This window comes from Phlebotomus papatasi, chromosome 3, assembly GCF_024763615.1.
Source record: "Phlebotomus papatasi isolate M1 chromosome 3, Ppap_2.1, whole genome shotgun sequence".
NCBI lineage: Eukaryota > Metazoa > Arthropoda > Insecta > Diptera > Psychodidae > Phlebotomus > Phlebotomus papatasi.
Genome location: NC_077224.1, coordinates 31,769,192 through 31,794,089, shown reverse-complemented (window position 1 = coordinate 31,794,089; position 24,898 = coordinate 31,769,192). Strand labels below are relative to the sequence as shown.

Sequence of the window (24,898 nt, the reverse complement as noted above, 5' to 3'; positions counted from 1 at the left end):
CACTTTTAAATTTTTAGGATTGGTCTCATTTTTTAATATTGGTGCAATGTTTTTTAAATAAGAATGGTTAGATTTCACTGTATTTATTTGTGGTAGATTTGCTGCATCCATGTTGATTGATGTTTTTTTGGAGATGTATTTTGCTGTTGTTTGTTCAATGTCTAATTGTATGGGAAGCTGTCCTGTTTCTGCTAAAATAGCATTTACGGGTGTCGATTTCGTGTAACCCATTATTGTTCTCAACGACTGGTTTGCAATTATTTGAAGAGGGTTTTTGATGTAACTGTTGTATTCAGTTTTAGAGTGGTCAAAAAAAGCAGGAGATCCAAAAAGAATTCTGGATCTGACATAACTTAATCATCATTAATCCAAAATATCTTGATTTTCTTCAAGAATTGTCAGCAACCTTCTCATCATGAGTGTATGATTTTTTTGGCTCTCCTCTGCAGTAGCCAGGGTACAGATCTCTCGGAGCACCTGTTTCACTTTGTCATTTTGCAGCTTCATGTTGTCCAATTGGGTCTGCAAATCTGCCGTTTTTTGTGATAATTCCTTCAATTTTGCGTATTCTTCACTCAAGTCAATCCTTGGGAGTCTGGGAAACGCTGTTGTATTCTTCTCTCCTTCTTTTAAAGCTTGAACTGCTTCCTTGTAGGTCATCTTCTCCTTGATCATGATTTTGGTTAGTTCCGCTTGTCTGATTCTTTCTTTGCAGGTTCTGTCATTTGTTTGGTGATCCGTGGTTTCGCAAAACTTACAGAATTGCTCACATTCATGTTGTCCTTCAGTTTCCTTTGTGCAAATAGCACATTTTGGCTTTTGTCGGCAAATTTTTTTGTAGTGACCATAACTTAAGCATTTGACACAATAAGTTGGCCTGGGAAAGAAAAATCTTACCCTGAAGTTGATCATGAATAGCTTCACTGTTCTGGGAAGTGTAAAACACCTGAAGTGAATTTTGATTTGTTCCATCGGTGTTGCTTTTTTGTAAACTGGATCCCACTTAGTCATTCTTTCAATCTTTGTGATTTGGTTGTCACTGTCCAAGGCTTCAAGAATTTCCTCTGTTGTGTGTGTTATAGCCACGTTGTCAATTATACCAATTGAATTTAGGTACATTGGTGGGATAGAAACATTCACATTTTGAAGTCTGGCCAAACTCTGACTTTTGAGAATCTTGTTTGCAGAATCAGCGTCCTTTAGTTTTACCTTCACACTGTGATCATCGAGTTTGATGATTTGGTCAATTTTAGGTCTCCCAACGCTGATCACTACGATTTTAGCAATCTCAGTATAACGCAGTTCTTCGTGTTTCATTATTATGAAGAATGGTCCTTTGTCGTTCAACTGATATTTGAGTGGAGACTCAGTTTTTGACTTTGGATCGTTTGGCGTCATCTGTTGGCTGGGAGAAGAAACACCAATTATATCCTCTAACTGAGCAGAAGAGATGGTGATATCATCCGCCATTTTGATTTGCTGATTTCTTCCTTGCCGCATGTCGTCGTCAGGAACCAGTATTCCATCTTCATCCATTTCTCTATCACTCATCGTGGATTTTTCTTCACACTGATGAAATCTCTGTTTATCAATCTCTTCACTGCGCTGATATTTTGACTTCTGGTATCTATTTTGCACTGAATTCACTCTTTTATTCTTGATTTTCTTGTTTTTAGGCATTACGCCATCAAACTCTTCGAATTGTCAATTATTTCACAATAGATATTTTGAATCTCGAAATATTCAAATAATCACTTGATTTTAAACACTTTTGTGTAATATTTTCACTGAATTTAAGTTTATTTAACTGTTTAGATTGAATTTTTCTCATCTTTAAATTTTTGACATCCGTTCTCTTCAAGCTTTTGTAGAGGAATGACTTCCATTTTCAATTTTGATGAAATTTTAAATAGAGGTCAAGAGCTTTATAACAGTGGGTCGCACTTTTCTCTCGATGCTCTCTGATCTGAGCAACAATCAAAAATATCTTGACCGGACTTCATTTTCGTTATTTATGCCTCAGACACACCTTTTAGATCAGGAAAATTTCATGAAGTCGAAATTCGGATCCCTTTCTTTCTCACATCTTTTGAATATGTCTATTTCATTCTCTCGCACTCTTCTTCTTCTCTTAAACATCACTTCAAATTCAATTTAGCTCAATCGAATTTGGTATGCGAAAGAATGAGAAAGAAAGAAGGGGATCCGAATTTCGACTTCATGAAATTTTCCTGATCTAAAAGGTGTGCCGGAGCCATTATGAAGCGATTTCAATGAAATTTTACAATTTTGTATTTCAATAGAAATGTAATAATACCGTATCCCGTCCCGACCCTTACTATATCCAAATTGACCGGACTCTATCTCTAAAGTTTAATAACCGATTTCAATGATTTTTTTAACTGCTCGAACTCTAAGTAAGAGAGAACACACAGAAAAATGGAAAATTCTTAAACAGAAACACCCAGGAATTTAAATTCAAATCCCATCCAATGAATGCCAATGCCCTAATTCTAAATCCTTGAACATTTAGTTTTAGTTGCAAATCTGTAGACATTTTTCATTTTCCAGCTATTGGTGAACTTAAGTTCCCGATCTCTTCATTTGAAAGAGCTAGGGATTCTAGCTCATTTCTTTCGCTCAGAGCTTACGCCTCGGGGATTCACGTCCAATTTAAGTTCCCAGGATCTTATATATTCTTAAATTTTGAGTCAAAATTTTTCTGTGTGAAGTTTTCGTACTTTTTCAGTCTTTTAACCCATATAAAATTCAAACTGTAAGAGATATCAACTTCTGGTCTTCGATGACCCGTCCTCAAATGACATTATCTCAAACGTGACCTCTTTATTTTCTCCCCTTCCCCTTTCATTCGTTCCCTATCCCCCAAAAATTGGTCAAAAAATAGGTTTTGAGGTAATTTATAGACAAATTTAATTCTACAATAAGACCAGAGAAATTTACGAAAAGTAATATAAGGCAGAGCTCCTTCTCGGGAGTTCGAGCAGCTCGCAAAGCCTCGGACGCTTTGCCACCCCTTTCTCTTGTTGGGTTTCCGTACTCAGACTATTTGATATACAGTGCTGTCTCTCTATATGCACAGTTTGGGTAGTTTTTTTGACAGTTCTCTCTCTGAATATGCACAACTTTTTTTGAAATTCCCAACGGTTTTTTTCTTTCTTTTAATAAATTATCATTTTTTTATTGTTCTAGAATTTCCCGTGTTATTTTAAATATATATAATATGAGACAGAAAAAATAAAATTAGGAAAATTAAAAACAGGAAAAATTAGTTACCAAGAAAATAATTTTCTTTATTACTTTGTCAATATTGATTTTGATTTGATTCAAAATTAATTTTGAATGCAACCGACACAAAAGCTGTGCATATAGAGAGACAGCACTGTAGAAAATGACCATTGATAAGCCCAGATAAGCTTATGGTAGCTGAGATTCTGAGGCAACCTCGGAATGCGTGCAACACGGAGGACGCGATTCTTTACCCCCAAAATTCAACTCACAATCGTATTTTCAAGTGTTTCGAGTTGCAAGCACTCCGAGTAGCACCCAGTTCGAAGTCGCCTATAAAGAATCTCAACTATCATAAGCTTATCTGGGCTTATCACTGGTTTGTGGATTTTAATTTCATTTATTTACCGAATGAATTTTATTGAAACTGACTGATTTATACTGATATTGCCCAATCTGTTGCAGTTTTTATTTTTACTGCAAAAAATATTTCTCTGTGTTAATTGTTATACGAGGTTCAAATTAAAGGTTTAGAGTCATACAGTGGCAACAAGATAAATAGCACACCTTCAGGGATTTTCCTATTTTGATGTTTATGATACAATATCTATCTTTATACCTGATCATGCTTTATTTTTTAGAAAATACAATGCATATTATGAATAAAAATGATAATTATTTAATATTTGTATCTGTTATAGAACTATCTGTTTTTGTCATTTTATGAATCTAGGTATAATTCGTGTGGACAATTTAAATAGCACACTTTCATTTTCTCTGAAAATATTACTTGAAATTCACTTTTAATTTAAAATTCATGATATTTATTTATTTTTGATCATTTATAGGCATTAATGCCACAAGATTTCGTAAAATAAAATTATGACAACTAAAAAATCATGTAAATAAAGCCTTTGGCGCAGATTTATAGGCTTTACGTAAAAGAGTTTAGGATAACTAACAATTTTTTTTTTGCAAATTATATTGTTCAAGGAAGATAACCATGAATTCAATAATTTTTTAAGATCTAACTTACAAATCACACAAAAACATGAAAGTTTCGAGAAAAAATTTCAATTGCTAGAGAAGATTCTGCCATTCTTCTTATAGTAAACCTGCATTTATTTGCCGCCGTTCCAAAAATAAAGGAACAAATTGAACAAAATTTGATAAAGTAACTGATGTGAGCACTACTGATACTCAAAGCCAATTATGTAAAAATACCCAGTTTAGAAGTGTTGCCAAACATACAGAGTTAGTATTCAAACGAAACCGTACTTGTTGTTTGATTTTTATTAAAGAGCATATGGAGAAGGAACTGTAATTCTGAAATAATATTCGTTGAACCGATGCATTCCTGTTTAATATCACAGAATATGACATAATAAAATATTAAATGTCCCAAAAGTCAAGAATTTTGTCCTTGATACATAACTAAGAATGTAAAACTTAGCGGTGGTAATTTTTTAATATGGGGTTACTTTTTGTGAACTGACTTATGGCCTGTATATGGAATATCAGGCAATATAAACCAATTTGTTTACAAGGATATCTTTGGACAAGACATGTACTTCAAAATCGAAAAGGACTTGCTTTTGGTTTTTAAGTTTTAATCAAGCTAATGATCCCAAACACACTGCCAAGAGTTTTTAAAAGTGGTTCAATAAGAACAAAATTGACCTTCTGGAATGGCCGGGATGGTCTAAGGACCTCAATCCTGTTGAATTTTAAGGACAAGATTGACCATAAGATAAATCTCTCGAATGTGACTAATTTGGAATAATTTTAAGTAGATATCCATACTACATGAAATACAATAACATTAGAATAGTGTCAAATCCTGATTTCTTTAATGATCTTTCGTTGTCAAGCGTTCATTCTTTGGAAAAGTTACTTAACTAAGTATACTAATTAATCCAAATTTAATTTTCAAATAGAATTCGTAAGTTGTTAATTGCAGTAGAAATCGAAAACTATCACTTCTTAAGGGGTGTGCTATTTATATTGTCTTCTTAATATGTGCCATTTCAAGAATTTTTTGATCGTACTAAATTTCTTGATAGAACTTTCAGGTTTTCTCTTCATATTCAAAATGTATTTATATACAAGTTCATTTATTATTATTACTTTCGTTCTTCAATAGCATAATTTTTGAAAAAACAAAGCATATATTACAGTGTCCGAGACTGTACTATTTATACTGTCGCCACTGTATCTTATACGGGCTTCAGACCTAAGACTGCACCATATGGCTTAATTGCTCTAAATTCTTATCAATCAAATTTTTTTCCGAAAGAATTAACTTAGAATTGAATTATTAAGGACAAGTGACCTATTAGATTAAAAAAACAATAAAATTGGTTACTATTTAGGATTTTGAAATCTTCAGGAATTGGGTTAACCCTCTAACGGTGTTTTCTTTAATATCTAAAAAAAAGTAGTTAAATAATTTTGTCTAGGGTAATTAATGGTCCGCTGAACTCAAAAATACCATCCATTCTTCATTATCTCTTTCCTCTTGGGCGCCAGGTGAGAAAAGGTAAAGACCGCCTCCAGGCAGTCATATCCGTTTAAGGCATAAAAAGACTGAAATATTAGGTGAGATTCTTCACAATCTCACCTACTAGGGGAAAGTGACCATGCTTGATACTGTAAAATGATGTCCAAGGTTTGTGATTATTTTCTGATTAACACACAAACCGAAGCGATTCTTCCACTGTGTTAAAAAAATGTCTCACTTATTAGGTTCATAATCCCACCTCAAATAGTTCCTGGAAATCCTTAGATTTTCCTCAAGAAGAAAATGGATATTCAGTGGTGATTTTTATACAAGTTGGGTCAGGGGCCTTCCTGTATAATAATTGATTCGACAATTCGGAGGCCCATTTTCACTGCAAAAAATTCACCGGATACAAAAAATTGCACATCAATATTTAAACGGAACTCTAATCTATCTGTTTAAATCGTTTATATGACTGGTTATTAGTTTTAAAATCACTTTTATGTAATTTTTCTAAACCATGTTTTTATGACATTAGGGCGCTAGCGAAAACCATTTTTTCACTTTGAGTCCATGAAAATGTCATTCTGCAACCTTAAAATTAAGGCAACAGGGTTGAAGATTATGTCAATTGTCGATAAAATTGGCGGATTGCAATATGTGTAATTATGAAATAACCACATCTAATGATATAGTTGCCACATTAAAATTATCATTCATGGACCCTTCTTAGAATATAGGATGGACACAAGTAGAATTTATGAATTTATTACCACCCACAAAAACAGTGTCCACCAATTAAAAATATTTTTACATAAATATTAGTACTGATGAACCCTCTATGTGCCTATGATAATAGTTTTCCTGAATAGCGACATTAATTAAGAAATACTTATGAAATGTCATGTATCGAAATTACAGTTTTGGGCCTATTTTTGATTTTTGCTTCCTGAAACTAGGAAAAAAGAGCTAGGATCCTAATTTTTTTAGGAAATGTGAGGCTTAGCACCAGCTATTGAAATATATTGCGATGAGTCATAACTATTGATTAACATAGGAAAAAAATAGTTATTATCAAGATTGGATCGTATCAAGCATGGTCACTTTCCCCTATAATCCTAACAAAATTTCATGTCGTCCGATCGACCTCAAATTTGGCCAAAATGTGTTTCGCCACTTCCTGATTCCGAATATATATGTGGCTAAGTTACGTTCCCGGCCGGCCGGCCGGCCGCTCTTTGGAGCTTAATAGCTCCTAAACTAAAAAAGATATCGACTTGCGGTTTTCGGCAAAGGTTATATATCGGGTGAAAATTGCAACTTGGTGCATAGACCCCCCCACCCCCCACCCCTCCTTCCGCCATTTTGAAGACCCCCCTTTTATTGTTTTCTCAATAGCTCCGCCCCTATGGCATTCAGCGGACTAAAATTTTAGTATGTTATAGCTGGGCCTTAGGGCTTTCCATCAATACCAAACTTAAGGTCCCCGACCCCCCTGACCCGAGCTATAAGGGTCCAAAAAAAATTTCTTAAAATGGCCATAACTCCGGTTCTAATTGTCAGAATTTAAAAAGTGAGGGCTTTTTGGAAAGCTCTCGTGAAATGCCACTTCTCCTTCTAACATCGCAAGTTCATAAAACCACCGCTAGGGGCGCTTTTTTTAAAAAGAAAATTTTTAAATCTTAAAAGTTAAATAACTCAAAAATTCCTTATGCAATCGGGCTGAAATTTTAGTATATTGTAGCCGTTGATTATACCTATCAAACAAAAAAAACCTTAAGTCGATCCATAACCCCTGACCCGAGCTATAAGGGGTCAAAGTTCGAACATTGACCGGCCTCTATCTCCGGTTCTAATTAACATAGCGACCTAAATTTTACCTTTTTGGTTTCGTCTCGATGAGCACTTTCAGATGGAAGTTCAAAAAGTCACCACAGGTGGCGCTGTGATAGCGTCAAAATTCATCGAAATTCAAAGTCACTTTTCTCAAAAACGGCATTGTGCAAGTTAATAAAATTTTAGTATGTTGTAGTCCAGTCTAGGACGTTTCCAAAATGGTGCGTATGTGCGCTGTGGTTTCAATAGAACCGGAGATATGAGGGGTCAAAGTTCACGAAATTCAAAAAATCATATCTCCGGTTCTATGTGACCGATTTTGATGAATGAGGGCTTAAACGAAAGATCTCACCAAATGCTACAACTTTCTAGAATATTTGAACTTCGTGGGACCAACACCAGGGGCGCCACAGTCGAAAAACCAATTTAAATATCACATAACCTCAATTATCTCGACTGTCGCTGAACCGATTTTGATGATTACTTCAACATAATTGTAGAGCACATTTGTCTCTACATTTCGTCCATACATCATTTTCCGCTCAGACTACGCTATCACTCCGATTTTGCCGTTTAAGTGTGAAAAAATTGATTTTTCCAATAATAACGCTTTGAAATCACTCAGATGCCAATTTGACTGCCTCTACTCCACCAAGACACTTAAAATAGGGGTTTAAATGGAAAGTCCCGCAAAATACAACAATTCTTTGATTTAGTTGAAGTTCAACAAATGAACACTTGGGGCACTCTGGATGAAAAAACGAGTTAAGTTAAGAAACAAAAAACCTCGCTTATCTTGACTTCTGAGTAATCGATGAGATCATGTTTTATGGGAAAATTATAGAGAACATTCTGGTCTACATTTCACCCATATAACACTTTTCTGTCAGTTCATCCAAATCCTTGACATTTTGCTTCAAATACAAAACTTGTATAATTTCACGAATTTGATTCAAGATAACTGAATGGCGTCTCCCTACTTCAGCATCAAATCGAATTTGCATGCACTCCGAGTTAGCTCACGTTAAGAATCTCACCTACATAAGCCGGTTAGGATTATCTGTCCCTTTTTATTGAAAAATAGTGGACAAATAGTAAAATAAATGAATTTTAAACGTTTTTTATGGATGAATGTTGTATGATTATCTAAGAAATAATAATTTTTAGGAAAAAAACGTTTATAATTTTTATAATTAGACGTTAATGAAGTTCAAGGTGTTTCAATGAAACTGATTTTTACCGAATAGGTCACAGATCGGCTATGAAAACGTCATCTTCTTGTATAATTCGAAGGTCCTTTGAAATACATTGCTTATCTTCTGGTTTTATTTCACGATCTGAGGCATTAAAGGACGAATTAGGGAATTCATTATCACTGTTGAAGTCTGCTTCTTTATCAATTTCGATGCGATTTAAATGCGATTTATAGAATGACCGCCTGGATGCGGTCTTACACGTTAGAGGGTTAAACGTCTAGTCTGAAGACCACTTTAGGCTCATCTTATATTAGGCTTATCTTTTATCGTTGCTTGTGTGACAAGATTTTTTAAAAAAAAATTTGACTTGAAATTGGATATTAAGAATGGATATTAAGGCAAATGCTTAATTAAAATTGCTTAATAAGGATTTCGAGACTTTCGGGAATTAGGTTAAATCTCCAGTCTTAAACTCGTAACACTGTTATTATTTCTATGCATTTTAAGCATTCGTTAAAATTTCTTGAGATCCAGATAATTTAGAAACGAGCGGTGAATTGAAATGCTCGAACTTAACTCAATAATTGAGTATTTTAACCCATTCAGTCAATGTACCAGAAATACTTGAGATAGAATGTTCATATTTTGGGATTAGTTTCCTACAGGTTAATAGATGATTTTTTTTGGAAAGAAATAATTTTTATCCATTATGGGGGCGCGGGGAGCCGCCCTCAAACACGCGTCTTAACGGTCACTGAATTTTAAATTCAGTTCATTAATTTATTACAAACTCTATTGATTTAGATAGAGCAACTATCCAAGAAAACACATTGGCAACCAGAATTCAAATCAGGAAAGAGGATGAAGGTCAATTTTGACAAATTCCACGGGATGTCGCATTTTCCGTCCGCCATTTTGAGTAAAATTTTTGCATGACTTCACGTGAAGCGAGAAAAGAATAACAAAATGTATTCCCATCTCTGTTGGGATATTTTTTCCAAGTAATTGAAGGACTAAAGTAACACAAAATCCATTTCCGACAGAAACTCGAATATCAATTGCTCTGGAATAAATCATCTAAAATCACTCAATTTGCGTATGATGTATAATACCATGGTAAGGAATGGGTTAAGAGGTGAGTTTTTACATCCCCATGCAATTAAATTGGGAAGCCTACCTTAATGCGATTGGAGAGCCGGAGGAAGACACTCTCACTGTGGGCAGACGATTGCTGTGCTGGGAGATTGTTGGGAACTTCGTTGTTCATATGACTGTCTTGGGTTGCTCCATTGGGGCTGTCTTTTGTGCTACTATCGTGCTGTTGTGGCATCTGAGATGGAATTACCTTATGATCTACTTGTTCATTCTCATCCAAACGATTTTCCGTGTTGTTCACATGAGTTTGTTGTGACAAATTCACCTCAGTTGGCTCACTTTCGACTAGATTTCCATCACCATTTGTGGCATCTTTCTGGGCTTCTTCCACAACTTTTTTACCATTGTGATTCCCATTTCCATTAGATTGAGCATGTTCTTGTGCAGAATGATGATGCTGTTGTCCCCTTGCTCCTTCACTATTCCCCTGAGATTCTTTTTTATTGGGCTTTTTGCCCTCTTTTGTCATCGTCGTATCCCTACTATTCTGCTTTTTCCCATCATTTCGTGGCTTTTGGGCATCTTTAGCCGGTTTATCATCAACCTGTGGCTTTATATCATTTTTTGAGGTGTTATGAGTGTACATTTTATCATCTTCAAGGGGAATCATTTTAATTTTGTCCACATCTTTGTCAAATTTCTCCAATCCCGTGAGAAATTTTTCATTTTCCGGAATGGCATTTGTCACAGAATCATTCCAAATATTGAGATTGGGATTGAATCCAATGTAATTTTCCACAGCTGCCGCCAAATTGCACAATGCTATCATGTATGTACGTGGAAGTAGGTGGGAATAGTATATAAATTTCTGCAAATTAATTTGTGGCATTTCCATGAGATCAACATCAATAAACCTCTTGCATTCACCTGATTTGTAAATAATCTCATGAATTTGTGGCATTTGGAGGAGTTTGAGCATAAAAGAGTGCTTACAATTCAACAAATGTGTAACTTGTGCCACAAAATCCCTGGAACAATTGACACAGTTAACTAAATAGGCAAATGTAAAGCAATTTTCTGTAGATGAATTGAGCATTTGAGTATCTGCTGTGGCATTAGTATCTGCTGCAGCATCACCCTTTCCCAATACTTCAGCTGCCTTCTTTACAATTGACAAAACAGCATCACTGGCAGATTTAAAAATATTATTTTTTGCATTATTTTTTCTATTGTCACCCATCTCAATGTCACCATCATCATCCAAGAGATCCCCTTCAATAATCTCTGGATGATTTTCCGTTTCAAATGCCTCAAATTCCGATGTACCATAGACACGAAAAAGTGATATTGGACAAAAGTGTTCCTTACTATAATGCGAATTCACCTCAACACGTATAAATTTTCCAAAAACTAACGGATTGAGATTGTACTTTTGTACATTACGCTCATCCTTAGCCATAAATTGACCCACATTGAGCCATTCACGTGTGGGAAAGCGATTACTCACAGAAATACTAAAATCTTTTGGTGATGAAGAATACAACTCAAAATTGGCCAATTCAATCTTTTCTGCCCTTATTGGCTCACACAATTCCACCACAAACCATATTTTGCTAGTACACGGACTCAACAGGTACTCATCCTTAGATGCTGATAGTACAGAACTCGAACTCTCAGCCTCCGGATTGGCAATTATGATCTTTGCACCACAATCAGGTGATGCATAATTTTTGGCACGTACTTTCACCTTAATTGACGGACCCTGATCCGTTGAATTTTTCTTCATTGCTGACGAATTTGTCGCTTCCTTTTCCAACTTCTTCTCAGCCTCCTCCATTTGCTTCTGTGTCCATTCTGAGAACACAGGAATTATATTCTCCTCAATGCCATTAATATCTGGCAATTCAAATGGCTGTGTTGGTGTTATTCCAATTGTTGATTTAAGATTCACATTTACTATCAAACTACCATCATCTTCTCCTGGACTAACGTCCAATAAAGTACTCCCATTGTCATCTTCATGCTTCTCTTCAATCCCATCTTCAGTCACATTTCTCTCATCATCTTCACTAAGATGCAATTCTATTGTATTTTCATATTTTTTATCAAAATCCAATTCAACAACATCTGGCTTTTGGCCATAAAATGATGATGAATCTGTCGATGAATTACTGCAAAAGGCATAGATACATATATATATACATAAAACGATTAGAAATTAATCGCAATTTTGTTACAATTGAGGACAAATTGGTGCAAGTTTTTGACCGCGTACCTAAGTTCTGCAAACTTGTTATTTACAAACACTTTGCCCGGAGAATTTATATAATTGCCCTCTAAAACCAGAAATGACCATATCAACTTAGTCTTCTGCATGTTTTTTATACGAACAAAATTTGCATTTTACATTTTCTTGAAGTTATAATCTTTTCCTTAGAGCGCACGCCTCAAAATTAATTTAAATTCATTCAATAAATTGCTTAAATATTGAAAAATATTATTGTATTAAAATTAAAATAAAATTATTCGTGCTTCCTTTTAACCATAAATATATGCCGCTGTCAGAGGTTAAAAGGCTAATGATAGCCACATTTTTACACCCCAAAAATTGACCCTTAAAAGCATTAGCATAACTTACGTCATCATTTTCCCGCTGATGGTTATGTTTGGCTCAATAATTGATCAATTTAATTTAAAACAATATTTTAATAAGTGAAATATTTTTATAAAACTTTAAAAATATATAAAACTATACAATAAAAGTCATTCAACTATGAATCTCTACTCAATACCGCAAAATTTTCCTTAAAAAAATTTTTTGTGATTTCTTAGAAGTATTTTTTCCATAATTCCGCCATCATTGCTTTTAGCAAATAACTCTCTCAACAAAAACCCGTCGTTGAACTTTCTTATTACTATTCATTTTTATCAGCTTTATTAAAATGACAACTACCGCAATTGCAAAGAATTTTGAAAGGTTATTCGAATATCAACATGCTTATCTATAAAGTACTATATATCTTTTATATGAAAAATTTTTGTAAATTAATTGCTCTTGACTAACCTAACCCTTACCTAAAATATACAGCGAGAAAATTTAACGATTTATTTTTTGTTCAAAAATATGTTAGCTCGGAAATTAATCAGACTTCTGCAAAAAATATCCTAGATTTAGATATTCTTATACATTAGGTTTCGGGATTATGCTCATAGGGATTATGCATGTTTGCCTACCGCTACCACTGGGAGTCAATTTGTGAAATCATTTTCGAAATATGCCTTAACCCTTTAACGACGAGACACTTCTTACGGACCGAAAATCAACAATTAAAATTTAACCGATAAAGAAAATCAATGAGGCTCTTTACACCGCCGCATTGGATTGAGATTGAACTGTCCCAAAATCGGATTTTGGGATAATTCAGTCTGAATCTAATGCGACAATCTAAATGACGTCTATGAAACCGTTTAGATTGCGGCCGTAAATTTAGACTTAATTATCTGAAATCCAATTTTGGAACAGTTCAATCCCAATCTAATGCGGCGGTGTAAATATCAATGAATAATAATTTTCAGTCTAATAAAAATTATTTGTATGAGTATTGTAGTTTCTTTTTCCAAAACGGTTTTGCTTTAAAAAAATGGAAATATAAAAAATAATTATAATAATTTTTCAATATGAGAATTTAAAAATTCGTCATTTTTAAGTTTAAATATTTACTATAATAGCACATAGCTGGTGACTTAAAAAATATCCTAGATTCCTTCAACCTTCTACAGTAGACTCTCGCTCAATCGGCTCTTTTTCAATCGAGCGAAAAATCTTGTTGACAATTTTCACGTTTAATTTATGAAGCTAATTTGCTCAAATTCGCCGTAGTTCTTCCTATTTTATCGTGTTTCTTTATAATTAAGCGCTTTTTGTGGAATTTACAAAGGCTTTGACGCCCAAATCTATCGATAAACCGGATAACATTTCGCCCCAAATGCCCAATTGAGAGAGAGTCTATTGTACTTTGCAATTACGTACAAACATAAGAAAAAAATAAATTCAGGTAGGGTAAATTAAGCTAATTCAAAACCTGCTCCAAATGGAATTTTTTCGTTACTCCAAATGGAAACGTCATTGTTTTCAAGATAAATACAGTACTAAATTATTATATTTATATATTTTCTATACCTCAGTTTCATTATTTAGTTAATTTTGCTTAAAGTTACCATAGAATTTTTCATCGATCGACCAGGTTTTCCAATGAAAACACAATGAGGTGACTGTTGTTTATTCGTTTAGTTTAACATCTATGTCTTATTTCTGGCCAATTTTAGTTAAATTAATTGCCAGTCTTTATTGTTAACGGTACGTAAAGTGTTCAAATGAAATAATTACCTATTTCGTGAACTAAAAGGGTTTTTTTGAAGTGTCTGCAAATGCTTTAATAGGAAACCCTGGAAATATGATTTTTTTTTTCCCAGAATATCCGTATTTTACTTTCGGTACTCAAAAAACTTACTTTGGGTATTCCAAAAGATACAAAAGAGTTGAGGAGTAACGTCGAGAATTACGTGGGTCAGGAAAACTAAAAACAGCATGTTTGCAGTAATTTTTGTTTTTCTTTTCAAAATAATAAAATAAAGTTATTTATTTCAAGCTCTCAAACACATAAAAGTACAATATTGAAACTATATTTTCTGAAATTTTGATTTAAAAATTTTAAAATTTCAGTGGTTTGAACGGTTTGAACGGTTGGACATAATTTCCGGAATCCTTTAAAAAACCGTGATGGTTTAGAAGTTTATCTAAATATTTCCTTTCAGCAAATACGCTAAATTCTAACTTGAACAAAGGATTATATTGAATTTGAATTTTTGGAAGAATTTTATAGAAAAATTATCATTTTCGACGTATTTTTCACAACGTTTTATCTTGTAAAATAAGCTGTGATCAAGGGAACAAAAATTCTTTCGTTCAGTTTAACTTATCTGGTAACAGGACAAATTTTGATTTTTCACTTCAGATAAGTCTATTCTGAGTAATCTTGTCGATCGCAAAGTAATTTTTTTTCAAAAAGATTTCCATAAATCAAATTCCAATTGCTGATTATTTGATTTTTTCAAGGTAAAATTTTATAAAATATAATTCAAATATCGTATACTTTTATAAGCTTAAGAAATTGAATTATATTTTTTTTAAGTTGAAAAAAAAATGGAGAAATAAGCTGTTCTTTGTCTTTTTTTTTAATTGCAATCTCATCTAGGATTTGTATTTAAGGACAACCTGCGTTCTATAAGGTGGTGGCCTTACTCGTGGCCTGTCTTTACTTATAGCTTCGTCGCAATTTTTGTTAGAAATAAAATGTGATAAGCTATCATAACACATGAAATATTTTTAATTTTCGGGTTTTTCGAAATCATTTGATGACAAAAGGTGAAGTTTTTGTGAGATTTTTTGCCACCTTATCATTTTACTTATAGATCCCTACGAATTTAAACGTACATATTCTTTAGACTTCTGTTCCCTTTAAACTATACGTTGTTTAAAAAATGGTAAAAACCAATTAGTGAGAATAACCCTTGCTTCTGCGATAAAGACAGCTCAATCATTTAATTACTTAACTTTAAACCTTCGCAAACGAGTGTGTAACGGGTGATTCAAGATCGGTGATTGGCTGCTCCTCTAAGGATTAATCGATAAGGATTAAGGGGTAAATCTTTAAAATGGCTCTTAAAAGCTGAATCGCATACTCCGATAACGACCTTTAATTGTTAAAATGTCGAATTCTTTTAATTCTTTTTACTAAATCGTATCAAACATTACAATAAAAAGAAGAATTGAAAATGTCAAACATGTTTAAGTTGCCTTTAATCTTAAAACTAGTCGAGTGAATCTTTTTAACAATAGGGTAAATTGGTATAAGTTGGACAATGGCAAAAGTTGGAAAATTTCGCTGGGACAAGTTGGACAGGCAATTTTTTCTTGATAAATACAGTACTAAATTTTAATTTGTATATTTTTCTATGTTATAGTTTAATTATTTGGTTCCTTGTGCTGCAAATAAAGTGAAAATCCATTCATATGAATAAGATTTAACGTATAAAATTCTCACCTCAATTGACAGTGTAACTTTTCACCGTCGAAAAAATACATCGATCGGCCATTTTTTCCTAATAAAAACACAAGAAGAGTGACTTTGGTTTTTCGGTTCTGTTGACATTTCTCAATATTTCTGGCAAATTTTAGTGGAATAAAGTGTTTAATCTCGATAGTTAACGGTACGTAATGGTTTTATTTGATATAATTACTAACTGTATGAAGAAAAAGTGCTTATTTGAAGCGTGAGCAAAAGTGACAAGTTGGACATCCGGAGATACGATTGTATTGCAGGGGTTTTCTTTTTATTTCAGATGGGTAAAAAGGCAAATAAATTGAAAAAGTACAAATCCTATACTCAAGACCAAGTGAACAAAGCACTGGAAGCTTTTCGTCAAGGAAAGTCACTAAGTCAGGTGTCAGTATTATTTGGGGTGCCAAGGACAACACTTTTTAATAAGCTGACCGGGAAATGTCCGGAAGAATGCTCTGGGGGAAGGCCTCCTACGCTGCCAAAAGATATAGAAGATGAGCTCGTTGAATGGATTTTAGGATGCAGTGACAAGTGGCATCCTATAACAAAAGATCAAGTCCTCAACACTGTGCAAATTATTTGTAAGAAGTTCAAGATTGTCAACGAGTTCACCGATGGAAGGCCAGGATACTCTTGGTTCAAGAGCTTTTTGAACAGATACACAGAATTGAGACTTCGTACACCAGAAGCATACACAACCCAAAGAGCTGGTATTACCACTGAGTGGTTTGAGAAAACTCATGAATATTTAAAATCCAAAGATCTTCTGGAACTTCCTCCTGATCGCGTCTTTAATCTTGACGAAACGGGTGTAATGCTTTCGCCCAAAGGTGGACAGGTATCTATTATTATTCTATGGAGTTTTTAAATTCATGTTTGAAGTTCTTTGTGACAATTCGTATGATTAAAGAAAACTAAAAGAAGAGGCTATGCAAGAAAAAAAAAGAATTAGACTTCAGAAACAGGAAGAAAGGTTCAAAATAAAAGAAAAGGAGCAAAGCAAGAAAATTAAAATATCCAAGAAAAAGATTTAATAAATAATATATATCTAAGCCTTAATGTTTTTTACTTTTTAATTATACACTTTACCCTAGTGGTACAATTGATTCAGTGTGTATGGCATTCAGTAAAAAATCTTGAAACTTGCACAACCTTCCCCTACGCATTGTCCAAATTCCCACGTCCAACTTGTCCCACCCTGTCCAAATTATATTGTTTTGCACTCACGTATTTTTCTTGTATTTAAGAACTTTTCAAACTGTTTTTCAAGAATTTCCATGAAACGGTAATATTCTAGAAGAATCAAGGAGCAAATTTATGTATGTCATCAGGGAAAAATGTATTTATAATGTCTTTAATCTTGTATCAAAGTTCGAGCCTCTGGAAATTGTTCCAATTTATGCAACTTACCCTACTGAAATTAAAATTATCGTCATTAATCTTTTACCCTTTTAGTACGAGTGAATCAAAAATATCTTTTCAATATTTTGGAACATTAACATTGCAAAATCAAAGTAATTGATTAGTACTTAAAAATATACTAAAATCCAAATAAATTAAGAAAATACTAATTTATAGGAGTGGCATCCAGTGACGCATATGGCATTATATGGTTCCTCTACTCTTTCATTTTTGGGTTTTAAAGCATTTTTCTTTACGCTCGGAAAATTAGACATAGCGTCGATTTTAATATTTTTTTTGCATAGGAAATTCCTATCTTAGATAGTCACACTACATCAACAAATAGTGTTTTCAATGGTTTAATATGTGAAGAATTAAATTAAGAGACTGCTAAGTCATATGTTTGATAGCAACTCCCTTCGCCCCTAATAGTTGACTATAATTTTTTCCATATAATCATCTATTAATTTGTAAAGAGCTAGTTCCAAAATTAGAATATTCTATCTCTAATATTTAGATTTTTTTCTAATGGATTAAGAAAAAAAATTAAAAATTTGTAATTTCATGAAAACTAAAAATAATAATTATCAATATTATAGATGAATTGCTTGTGAATAGAAAATATTTTATATCGTGCCGGAAATTATAGTTTCCATACAACATTTCATAACATCAGTATCAGATTGAAAATAAATCGATTTTCAATGGATATTCTCAGATTGAACTTTTACGTTGCGTGATTTTTTTTCTGAGAAACCTCTCAAATAATTTATTATGCACTTATAAAAACAATGGAAAATTCATAGAGCTTGAAATCAGAAAAAATTGAGCAATTTGCAAAATTTTAATGATTTTTTATACCGGTTTAAAATCCTACCGGTTCCTAAAAAATTACAATTGAATTTCAACCTTTTCCTAATTTTTAAAATCTTTTAAAATAAAAAGTATTTGATCTAATCAATTGCTTAGTTTAGAGATTGGATTATATTGCGACATCCGGTAAAAATTATCGTAAGAGCAATTTTAAAGATAGTCGACAGGATCTATGGTTTGCTCCCTGCATTTGGTAACCAGATTAAGGACGAATATCGAAGTGAAATTTTTTTTCGGTGGTGGATTAATTAAATAATCTTCATAATACAGAATCAATATTGTTTTCTCTTTGAGTTCGAGCAATTAAATGAACCAATAAGCTACATTTCTCTCTTGATTCAATTCTCCACAAAATACCGCTTTTCTTTATCATTTTAAAAAATATATATAATCGGTTTTGACTGCAGAGTGCAGAGTGTTTTAAAAGTTAGATGATTGTTTTTTTTCGGAAGTGTGAATGTAAAAAACAAGCAAAGCTATTTACCATAGAATGGAAAGAATAATTAGCTGCTCGAGGAGTGATACAACCGACATTTAGAAACAGTACCAGCAATGCACGATCTTTATCAGACAAATAGTGAATTAATACTGTCGCACTTGTTCAATGCTGTATTCCACTAAAGTATAAAACTAGAAAAAAAAATTACAGCACACACAACTTCTTTTTTTTTACTTTGAAAGATGTTCTAAATACCCTTCAATGTTGTTTATTGCACTCAGTTTCTTTGTTTTGTGTTTTTTTCACATTATAACTATCGAATGTGTTGAGTAAAAACTTAAAAAATAAAAGTTATATTTATATCATCATTTTCCAACAACAAAATTATTTTTGCAAAAGCTAATACACTTGCAAATCACTACGCACTTTCTTATGAATTCCATTCATTCTGCGACTCACTCTCAATAGCCCGACAACAAGAGCGAAATTAATATATCTCTGCAATACAAAGTATTTTTTGACTCGTTTTCAACACACAAAGTCATCGGATAGCTTTTGAGGATCGAGTTTTCACAAAGATGAAAGAAACACGTTGGTGTGTTATTTGCAAGAGTCACTTGAAATTGCTGAATTTTTGCAAAATTTATATCAATATAAACAGAACATGTATATTGGAAATATAATTTAAAATTTTTGTGTACACGAGAGTTATCGGAAAAGTTCTTGGTATATTTTTTTTTGCTCTTATTCTTGTAGAAGTCACAGCTTCCGTAATATTTGTTATCAACAAATAAAAAAAAAACACCTTAGGGTAAGTGTGCCAAATTTCGGCATAGTTGCATGCAAACGCCAAAGTCTCATGTTTGAAATGTAATATATTTAAAAGAAATTGATTTTTTCATTCCTTCTACTTAAAGAGTGTTGGTTAGAACCTTGTAGAGAGTTTATCGTCTTTATTTACTTTAAAATCATTCTTAATACATTTTAAAATGAATAAAAATGTAGACGTAACTTTGGTGCCCTATTTCGGCCACCTTCATTCTCATAGTTCCTTGCCCTTCGATAGTTCCTCAAATATCTTTTTCACGTCATCTCGTTTGTCGAAATTACATTTTCTGTTTTTCTTTTGCTGGAGTATGTAAAAACTAAAAATTCATGAAAATTCGAGGAACAAAATAGGTGGCCGGAATTGCAAGCTGGCCGGAATTTGGCACACTTACCCTAAGTGTTCTTTATAACTTTAAAAACAACAAATAACCTTTATTACGCAGAATTCCATATTTTATGGTTAACTTAAAAGGGATGGCAATGCGTCCAATACTTTGCGAAATGATCTAACTCTTGACTTAGGTTCTATATCTCAAAACTACTTTCGCCACATTTGCCATTTACCAATTTAAACCAATTCATAAATCACTCAAAAGATCTTCCAAAATAGTTTAAACAGTAATAATTACTACGAAAATTACTTACCGGGACATAACCGGTTTACAACAGATTTATAAATTACTCAAAATATTGCCTAAAATACACTTTAGGACGGATAAAAAATTAGTTATGAACCGGTTCATTACCGATTAGAAACGATTCAGTCTTGTCAAGAATTCCAAGACCTTTCCAAAGAGCCCAAACATGATATCATTTAGTTGAGAAATGCGCTCTCTAGGGCCTTTTTAGCATTTGACTTTGAAAAAAATTTAGGCATGATTCAACAGTATTTTCGAATATGGATGAAATTCCCACTTGGGTAACCCGGTAACCTCCACAACAACTTCGAGCAATCCCAAAAAACGAAGGAAAAATGAGGGGCATTAACGATCTTTGGGCTGATTTATAGGGGCTTTCCCGAAGGTCCCAAATCTCTAACTCCAACCCTTTCGTCTCTACAGCTGGCGACAGTCGGATCAGACAGATCAGACAGAACAGACGGACAAACGGACAATTTCTCAGAAATCTTCTGTAACGCTAATGTTGAAAAAAATTGGTCTCTGGAGGTTAGAAGGTGGAAATTTTGAGGGGAGAAAAAATATAGGGATTATATACTGCGCTCTCTGTGGAGTTCGTGCAGTAAAAAGGTGCAAAGTGACCAAGTTTTGCAGAATATTTGTACTTATTCATGACCTCGATGCTGTAATCTACATGAAAAAAGAATCATGCTCACGACGAGTTAGAACTTAGTAAGAGTAATTAAACTACCCGAGTTACTAATAGCTTCTCTCATTACACATTTCCACAAAAAAAAATAAAATAAAAAAATAAAAAAAAGAAACACTTTCATTATTGATATTTTGAGAAAGTTTTAAAGACTTTTATCCATTAAGGAAAGCTATAGGGTAAGTGTGCCAAATTTCGGCATAGTCGCAAGCGTCAAAGTCTCATTAAAGTGTAATATTTTAAATACAAATTGATTTTTTTATTCTTTCTTTTGTAAGAGTGATGCTTGGAACCTTGTAAAGACATTACCGTCTTTATTTACTCTAAAATCATTCTTAATAATTTTAAAATGAATAAAAATGTAGATATAGCTTTGGTGCCCTATTTCGGCCACCTTCATTCTCATAGTTCCTTGCCCTTCGGGAATTCTTCCAATATCTTTTTCGCGTCATCTCGTTTGTCGAAGCTACATTTTTTGTTATTCTCTTGCATTGTATAATCTCTAGAGTATATAAAAACTAAAATTTCATGGAAATTTGAGGAACAAAAAAGGTGGCCGGAATTGCAAGCTGGCCGGAATTTGGCACACTTACCCTATTAAAAATGAAAATTAGAAAAAAAATCGTTTGCTATATTCAAGGATGCTTGATCTGGAAAAAAATATTGGAAGGATTTCAGATTTGAAATAATATTATTGTTAAAAAATTAGATAATAAAAAATACAGCGAAGTATTGAAGTCTCAATTTTTATTAAATAGAAAATTGTATGAATAGTTCTCGAAATCAAGCAATCTACAAAATCTTATGCGCTTCGTCATCCCTTTTAAGCTCAGTTATCTAACAATCCCAACATTTTCAGGTGATTCCCAGCATATTTGGAATGAGTTTTAGAAATTCCCACTGATAATTCTGCTGATGATTCTCGCCTATCAGAAACGAGCACGTGGCTATTTATTGCTCTACTCCAACCCAAGCATATGGTAAACACATTTATTGAACAATTTTCTGTGGCTCTTTCGTCATTGAATGTTTGGAATAATTATATGAAATAGGCAAATAAGATCTTGAGAAAAAAAAATCACCGCATGCAGAAGATTTTACCGTGAACACAAAATCAACAAGAGAAAATTGAACAATCGATATTATTTGTATTGAAATTCTAAGAGGCGTTTTTCGGGGTCATATTTCAATAATTAATCGGATTAGCGCCCTGTTTTTTTTTCTCCGGTGACATATAATATTTTCTTTTATTTATTTTCGTATTATTGTAGCTCAAGAACGGTCAAGAATATTGATTTTTCGCTTTGAGTCTATGAATTATTTAAAGACAAAACTGTCCACAGTGTCATAGAGGTTGAATTTTACTAACATTCGTAACATTACACTAATGATGAAGACTTTTTGTCCACGCAAAAGCGACTGGTATTTCGGGTTTATGTAAGAGAAAGATCTATTCTGCTCACCCTTCTGAGATGAATTTTCTGTCTTGTGAAGGTCTCTCTAAAAATAACAACTCCTTTATACTCGATGCATCTCGGAAGATACTCTTTGACTGAGAGCCGTACTTTGAGACTAATTCACTGGATTTGTTTGCCTTTGTCCACTTGGTCAGAGAAGGAGTCGACTTTGAAGCGGCACAGAAGACCAAGAAACTGCAAGGCATATGATTTACTTAACGTCTTTCTAGGGCTTCCCATTTGGACGTGTCCAAAAGAACTCACCTAAATGTTAAAGCTGCTATCACAAATTTGCACGACAAACTAGAAAATGGATACTTCATGCTTATTTTCACATTTTACTGAAGCTTTTAATTTGCGTAGAACTTTCGTCATCAAAGTGAGTCAAGTTGTCAATTGACTGAGCAGCCACAATGAGGAATGACGAGCATTAGCCCCAAATTTTCATGTGCTTCTCCACAATTAATCACTTAGCTTAGGTCTTTTTCTTGTCTCACTGGGTCAGTTTCAAGCCAAAACTTCCCGGAAGATAAGAGAAATCTGCTCCAAAAACTTGAAGGACACGCGATCATTCACTTCTTATACAAATTTTCATTCATTTTTTTCACAATTTGTGCCTGGTCGGGAACAATTATTTTATTCCAGATCTCATCTATCCGACCGTCCTGAAGGAATAACTATGAGAAACTCCCACTTTTCACTGTAATTCTATTAGCAACGGAGTTCTTTTTGCTTCCGGGCTTTTTTGTTTACGTTTCCACTGTGAAATCTGTCAAAATTTTTGAGACGCAATAATCACGTAAATACACGGATTTGTCAGGAACTTTTTATTCAATCCGGCTACTAAATCAGTCCACTATCCCTCACACGTGTTTTTGCTATGCGCTTTGTTCGACAATTACTATTTTTTTTGCTGTTTTTATCACCACTTCAGGAGAATGAAATTGCACAAATCAGCGATAAAATTTCATTATGGTGTTGCCAAATGCGATCCATAACTGCCAAAAGCTAAGTCAAATAAACAACCCAGCTGTAAAACCCGAGTTTATTCTCCCAAATAATTTTCCTGTTTCGCTAAGCGTAGCGTAAGCACTAAGAAAGAATTGTTTTAGTAGAATTTATTTTCTATATTCAATATAATAATTTTTTTTTTAATGTAGACTGCCTTAAAGGGAATAAAAATTAAAAAAATATATTAAAGAAATTAATAATCGGCATTCAAAGGACTTAAGGGACTATTAGTGTGAAAGTGATTGGACAGACTTCTGTTCGCTTGGTACGTAATAACAAAAAAGGAGAATGGTGAAAACTATATGGACACTCTGGTCCCAGAATCGCCACAAACGAGAGTAGGCTTATTTTGTAGATATTGATATGAGATTAAAAGACTGCCGGGACCCAGGACGATAAACGCTGGGAGTCCCTGTAAAAAGGAATTTATCCTTCCGATAAATCGCTGTTTTGACAAGGAATTACACAAGAACGGCTAAAGCGATCTTGATAAAATTCGGTATAGGGTCAGTGTATTACTTAAACTTTCAATTCATGCATACCACACCTTCGCCCCACCCTCCGTTCTGGAAGCCCCCATTTTACTTTACTTTAAAACTCTACCTTTTTCTGAAGAGGTGGTACAAAGCTAGAATGTGAACAAGGCTTAACCCTTTAATGACGATTGGGTCACCGGTGACCCAAAAATTAAATTTTTCCTACGGCCATGTCAAGTCATATTTCGTTCTAAAAAAAGGTGGAAAAAATCATTTTTTCTGACACCCATTTTTAAACCTTCTCGTCCTTAAAGGGGTAAAGAAGGCTTTTTAACTATACTTCCCAAACTCTTCCTCCATCACCCCTTCTGGTAGTCCCTATACAAAATGAGACCATTTGACCTTATAACTCCTTTCTAAGATAGAAAACTCAGGGCAAATTATTGAAATCGTACTCGCACCTGTCAGCTCTTCAGTGGACGAAAGAAATCCACTCGCACACCCCGCAGATTCTTGAGTACGTGCAGCAAGTACTTTATATTATAAAGAAGTAATTACATAAGGATTTGAATCTGCCGGGTGTGCGAGGGGATTTCTCTCGGCCTCTAAAGAGCTGAAATACGGCATGTGAACAAGGCTTAAAGAAGACTTTTAAACAATACATACCAAACCCTTTGTCCATCACACCTTCTGGTAGCTTCCATATAAAATGAAAACATTTTATCTTATAACTCCTTTCTTAGCGCAGGCAGAAAGCTGTAATTCGACATGCTTAGGGAATACTCTTTAAATATGCATAAGACCCCCACCCCCACCCACCATCTGATAGTCTGTTCCTCTAGTATAAAATGAATCCCTTCGCACAAATTGTTATTAATGCACTGAATTACATTTTAAGTAGAACTTCTGTAGACATAAATAGAAAAGCAACTCCAAAAACACAATATCAAAAAAATCACAATGCCATTTTTTAGATTATACTATGGGGATATGTCTCTTTCTTTCAGGTACTAACAGATCTTAACGAGGCGAAAAATAAAATATAAAAAAGCTGTCTATAAATGCACCTAAAAATCTAGAAAATGATTGTTA

At 33.6% G+C, this 24,898-nt stretch overlaps 1 protein-coding gene across 2 annotated transcripts in view; it reads right to left on the bottom strand.

Moving 5' to 3' along the window:
- LOC129805267 (SUN domain-containing ossification factor) overlaps positions 1–23,324 on the bottom strand; it is a 32,953-nt gene extending 9,629 nt beyond the window's left edge. Inside the window, exons 1-3 of one of the 2 annotated variants that reach the window (XM_055853066.1) lie at positions 22,584–23,324; positions 22,326–22,514; positions 9,956–12,044 (exon numbers count right to left, since the gene is read on the bottom strand). In XM_055853066.1, coding sequence (XP_055709041.1) covers positions 9,956–12,044; positions 22,326–22,514; positions 22,584–22,642 — 2,337 coding nt within the window. In that variant the 5' untranslated portion in view covers positions 22,643–23,324. Of the gene's footprint in view, positions 1–9,955; positions 12,045–18,753; positions 18,900–18,963; positions 19,141–22,325; positions 22,515–22,583 lie in introns of those variants that run through there. The other variant, XM_055853067.1, reaches the window with a different exon arrangement.
- Between the last annotated feature and the right edge of the window lie 1,574 nt (positions 23,325–24,898).